Source organism: Neltuma alba, unplaced genomic scaffold, assembly GCF_004799145.2.
Source record: "Neltuma alba isolate B1F8T4 unplaced genomic scaffold, ASM479914v2 tig00010740_pilon, whole genome shotgun sequence".
Lineage (NCBI taxonomy): Eukaryota > Viridiplantae > Streptophyta > Magnoliopsida > Fabales > Fabaceae > Neltuma > Neltuma alba.
Window position 1 is genome coordinate 377,796 of NW_021635567.1, and position 4,643 is coordinate 382,438.

A 4,643-nucleotide genomic window follows, 5' to 3' on the forward strand; every position below is an offset into this window, starting at 1 on the left:
GTACTAATTGTCTTAAACATTTCGCTTAAAGCTCTGGTCATATGAATATTGTTTGGGTTTGTTTTGACCTGTAAGCATCTAAGTTTTTAATGGACATTATAAAGACTCAGTAATCTTGAACATACAATGATGTCACCTAAAAAACACACTCTGATGATTGAATCCACATACAAAATACAGAGTCTATAATCACGGTTTTTACTGTAATTCAAGCATACGATCGTGCTCTCTCTCCATATTGCTCATTGGCCCCTAGACTCCAAGAAATTTTTGGCATCCATCTATGATGTCTAAGATTTTTTTTAGACCCCCCTTAGCATATAAATACTATATTTGGTTCTTAATATAAGAGTTAGTGAGAGATTTGATTTGATTTTAAATATAAGACGTCAATCTATTTTGTCTCTAAAATTTATTATTTTCCCCCCAAAACATCCCTATTGATTATAAGAGATTATTAAAAGGATAGTTTCAATACACATGATTAAAGAGGGTAGTTTAAGAAAATTAATATATATTTGTTATGATTAACCAGTTTTTAATCCCCTCATATTAGTGATCTAATTCTTATATTAAGGGTTGGGGGTAGTATTTTATTAACTCAAGAGAAGCCTTCAATTGAAGCCTAGTGTCCATGAGGTCAGTTTCATGAGCTAGATCTCGCAGATTTCTTTCAGATGCCAACAAAATGCATTATTTTTGGCGCGTGAAGATGGTTCTTTACTTCCTTATCAAACTGCGATTTTGAAAAGCATAACTCAGGCGTGTACTTATCTTCTGCCCCTTCCTTGTTGTCCTAGTTTCATCCCCTTCTTCATCATACATTGATAGTCCTTGAGCACTGATCATGACATTGTTTAATTTCATTTTAGGCTTGTGGTCTTTCATTTTATCATCTAAATTTATTTTCTATTTTTTCCATTTCAAAATATCTTTCATAATTCTTTTGATACTTAGAATTTACAGATCTGTTATTTTGTGATTTGACATGCATAGGCTCCATTTTCTTTTGCACATTTTTTCGCAACCTTTTAATTCAAAACAAAGTACTCCTCTGGTCTTAAATATAAGACCCATTTTGTATTGTAATTTACACTACAAAATAGGTCTTATATTTAGGACGGAAAAGTATTTCACATCAAAATACCTGTCTAACACAAACACAAACTGAACAAAGCCATTCACAGGTGCACGGTACAGTGATCCAATAAATAAAGCATTGAAACCTCGAGGCATCATCCTCTTATCCAACAGTAGTTATCAAATTACAGCTCTCTACGGTACAGTGATCCTGTTTGTGCTAAATGATTCTTCTTCTTCAAGTTTCGGAATTCACGCACCCTGCGGAAAACCATTGTTATAGAGAATAGTCATATACACATCAACTAGGAAGAAAATACTAGTACGTCGAGCCTTGCCATTTAGGATTTGTACATTGTATGTTTATGAATAGTATAATTTCCAATAACTGTAATAGATACATTAAACATCAATGCCTGAAGAGAAATGGATGAAAGAAAAAAAAAAATGCAGTACTTATATATATTATTAGTTACTAATCTTCTGATAAGAAAGTTAATTGAATATTAATCTAAATTCGATATTTAGAAATAGCTACTCTCTAGAGTAATAACAAGTAACAAACAAAATACTTCAAACCTTGTCATTTTGAGTAGACTGAATAAAGATCACATGGGCCTAAAACTTCAAGTCATGTTTTCCAAACTTCTCTTCAGTAATAGCATCAATCTGTTTCATCATGTCAATTGTCAAAAAATTCTTCCAATCTCCAACTTCTCCACGTCTGAAGTAAGTCTTGTTTTCTACACCAGCAGGCAATTTTTCACTTTTATTCACCTCCAAATTTTTTAAATTCTCAAAACTACATAGCCTCAATATATCATCTATAACATTACCATTCTCTTCTTCCTCAGAGAAACCATACCCTAAAAATTTTCCCAAGTCCTTCAAAACCCTTACTGGCTCACTCTTAAGCTCTTCATACTTTAAAAACATAATCTTTTCTGGCCTCTCCAAACTCTCCTTGTAGTACCCCAACACATGATCCCAAAACGGCCCAAAGTAATTCACTCCTCGACAAAACTTCTCAAACAAATACTCGATTGTGTTGAACTCTTGAATGTCTGGTCTTAACCTATTCGTGAAGTGCCAGAACGAGACGAACACATCCTTAGGGTTTCGACACAAGAACACCATCTTACATCTTGATTGTTTTGCCGGCTCTGGCAATGAAGCGTATGGTAGATGGCTAGAAAGGAGCCTTGGTGATGGGAATGAGCTCAGATCAGGGTTGTTAGTGTTAAAATAGAGGTCAAACTCTAAGTTTGGCACCAAAACATGAGGGTTGGCAGTGAGGAGAGGGTGTGGTGCGTTGGTTTGGGTTGTGTCTAGATTTGGGTTCAAATTATATTTCTTGCGGTTGATGATGGTGAAAGTGAGGGCTTTGAGCCAGGTTGTGCCACATTTTAGTGGGGTGGCAATGAAAATGTCAGTGTCATGAGCTTGGAAGTGCTTCTGGCAATTGAGGATTGGTTGAATCAGCCTCTTCTGGTACCAGAAACCTTGATATCGGTAGAGTTGGACTGAAAACCAATCTGATTCCGAGGGCAAGGCGGCGATGATATTGTGGCATTCTTGTGATAGCTCTTCGTCATATTTCTCAAAGATCTCTATCGAAACAGAAGCAGGGGCTTCTAATTTTTCTGCTGCCATAGTTATGAAGAAATCGAATAGCTAGATGAAGATGGTGAGATTGCTTGGCCTATGGTTGAGAGGAAAGGAAATTATTGGAGGGCTAAGCTTGGAACAAGCTAAGTTCTGAGGTTGTTGGGATAGTATATAATAGCACGTGAAGAGAAAACAAGCGAAGTTCTGAGGTTGTTGGGATAGTATACAATAGCACGTGAAGAGTTCTGAGGTTGTTGGGATAGTATACAATAGCACGTGAAGAGTTCTGAGGTTGTTGGGATAGTATACAATAGCACGTGAAGAGTTCTGAGGTTTTTGGGATAGTATACAATAGCACGTTAAGAGAAAACAAGTTAAGTTCTGAGATTGTTCGGATGGTACTCCTCCGCTCCTAAATATTCTTATACACACTAGTATAAAGGCTTTATATTTAGGATAGGAGGAGTATATAATTGCAAGTGAAGAGAATGCTGATTTTTCTAGCGGCAATCCACTCATGGGTTGGATGCGAGAGGATATGGAGGAATCTTGTCAAAATTTGTCGTGTGCATTATTATTGGCCCATGGGCGAGTGCTTATCTTCTTGTCCCTCCTCGTAAGGACGTCTCTTTCCCACCTCCCATTTGTGCCAAGACAACATACTCCTTGGGTGCTCCTAATTTATTATTTATTTAACTAATTTAATTAAAATAAAAAGTTAATTAAATTAATTATAATAAATATGACATATTTTTGTTAAAACACCTTTATGTAGGATGGTTTTTGAATTCAATGATTGTTATAAAAGAACCCACAACCTTATTGAGGGAGTATTAATAAGGGGTAGTTTGGGGAGAATATAATAAATATGGGAGATAGGTCTTGGGGCACTAGGTACTCATCATGACATCATCATATAATTTCATTTTAGGCTTATGGCCTTTCCTTTTATTATCTAAACTAATTTTCAGTTTTTTCCATTTTAAAATATTCTTTTTAAATAAAGATTTCAAGTGAATTTTTGGAACTAGCTATTAGATTATCCTGTTTTGTTTGATAACTCTTGTTTTGTTTGATTTCAATTTTATTTCGTTTAATTCGAATTCGATCTTGATTTTTTAACTTAGATGAGAAAAAGATTTTTGTTACCTAATTACTAATTAATTTGGTCTTCTGTGATATTGACTTTGATTTTCGACTATCTATTTTTACGGTCGTACACTTGTGGTGCGTATCAACATTTAGTAGCTTCAATATAATCGCAAGTAACAAGAATGCTGGTTTTCTATCTGCAAGACGACTTATTACTGGTTTAATACAAGAGGATAGGAACATGTAATAATCATAATGTGCCTGTCATCTGAAAGCATGTGGCTTGCAGGTCGGCCTCAAGAAATCGATGTTCAAACTGCCAAGACAAGAGAATTGAGCTGTAGAAACCATCATTTTCAACTTTTATGTTTTCTTGTGATTTGTGTCACAATTATTGAGATGAGTGTTTGTCTTCTTTTCAAAATCGCGATATCTTAAGATTTACGAAGCAAATAAGGGATCAGTAGGTAGCTCGTTTTTGATATTTTAATTGTTAGCTTAAGAAATTTCTTAGTCTTTAATTTTAATTTTAAATGTCTCTTGCTCAACTCAAATGAAAATTTAAAGTTCATGATCAATTTGTTCAGTATCAAGTCCTTAAAAGAACGATACTCTACTCACTGTTACTTGATATGACCCGTACAATTGTAAAATTGAAGTTTTTCTTGTCTTCTTTTCAAAATCATGATATCTTAGTGTCCATTCAAGATTGCATTATATTATTGTTGTTAAACAATTGTTGCCAACCATGACAAAGCATTATTGCCCCTAATTTGATTATTAAAGTCTAATATAAAATGCCACTATTATTGCCTGCATTACCCCACATGTCGCTACCAGCGATCAACCACGGGAAAGACATT

General features: G+C 34.8%; 1 protein-coding gene across 1 annotated transcript; it reads right to left on the reverse strand.

Annotated features, from left to right (window-relative positions):
• Nucleotides 1–1,205: 1,205 nt before the first annotated feature.
• Nucleotides 1,206–2,931, reverse strand: LOC114758649 (cytosolic sulfotransferase 5-like). The gene is made up of 2 exons (XM_028947713.1): nt 1,660–2,931; nt 1,206–1,341 (listed from the first exon to the last, which is right to left on the reverse strand). The coding sequence occupies exon 1, from the start codon at nt 2,731–2,733 to the stop codon at nt 1,699–1,701; it is 1,035 nt and encodes a 344-aa protein (XP_028803546.1). The 5' UTR covers nt 2,734–2,931; the 3' UTR covers nt 1,206–1,341; nt 1,660–1,698.
• Between the last annotated feature and the right edge of the window lie 1,712 nt (nt 2,932–4,643).

Bases quoted from the DNA above. Each gene is read 5' to 3' on its own strand.
- LOC114758649 (XM_028947713.1), bottom strand. From the start codon at position 2,733: ATGGCAGCAGAAAAATTAGAAGCCCCTGCTTCTGTTTCGATAGAGATC.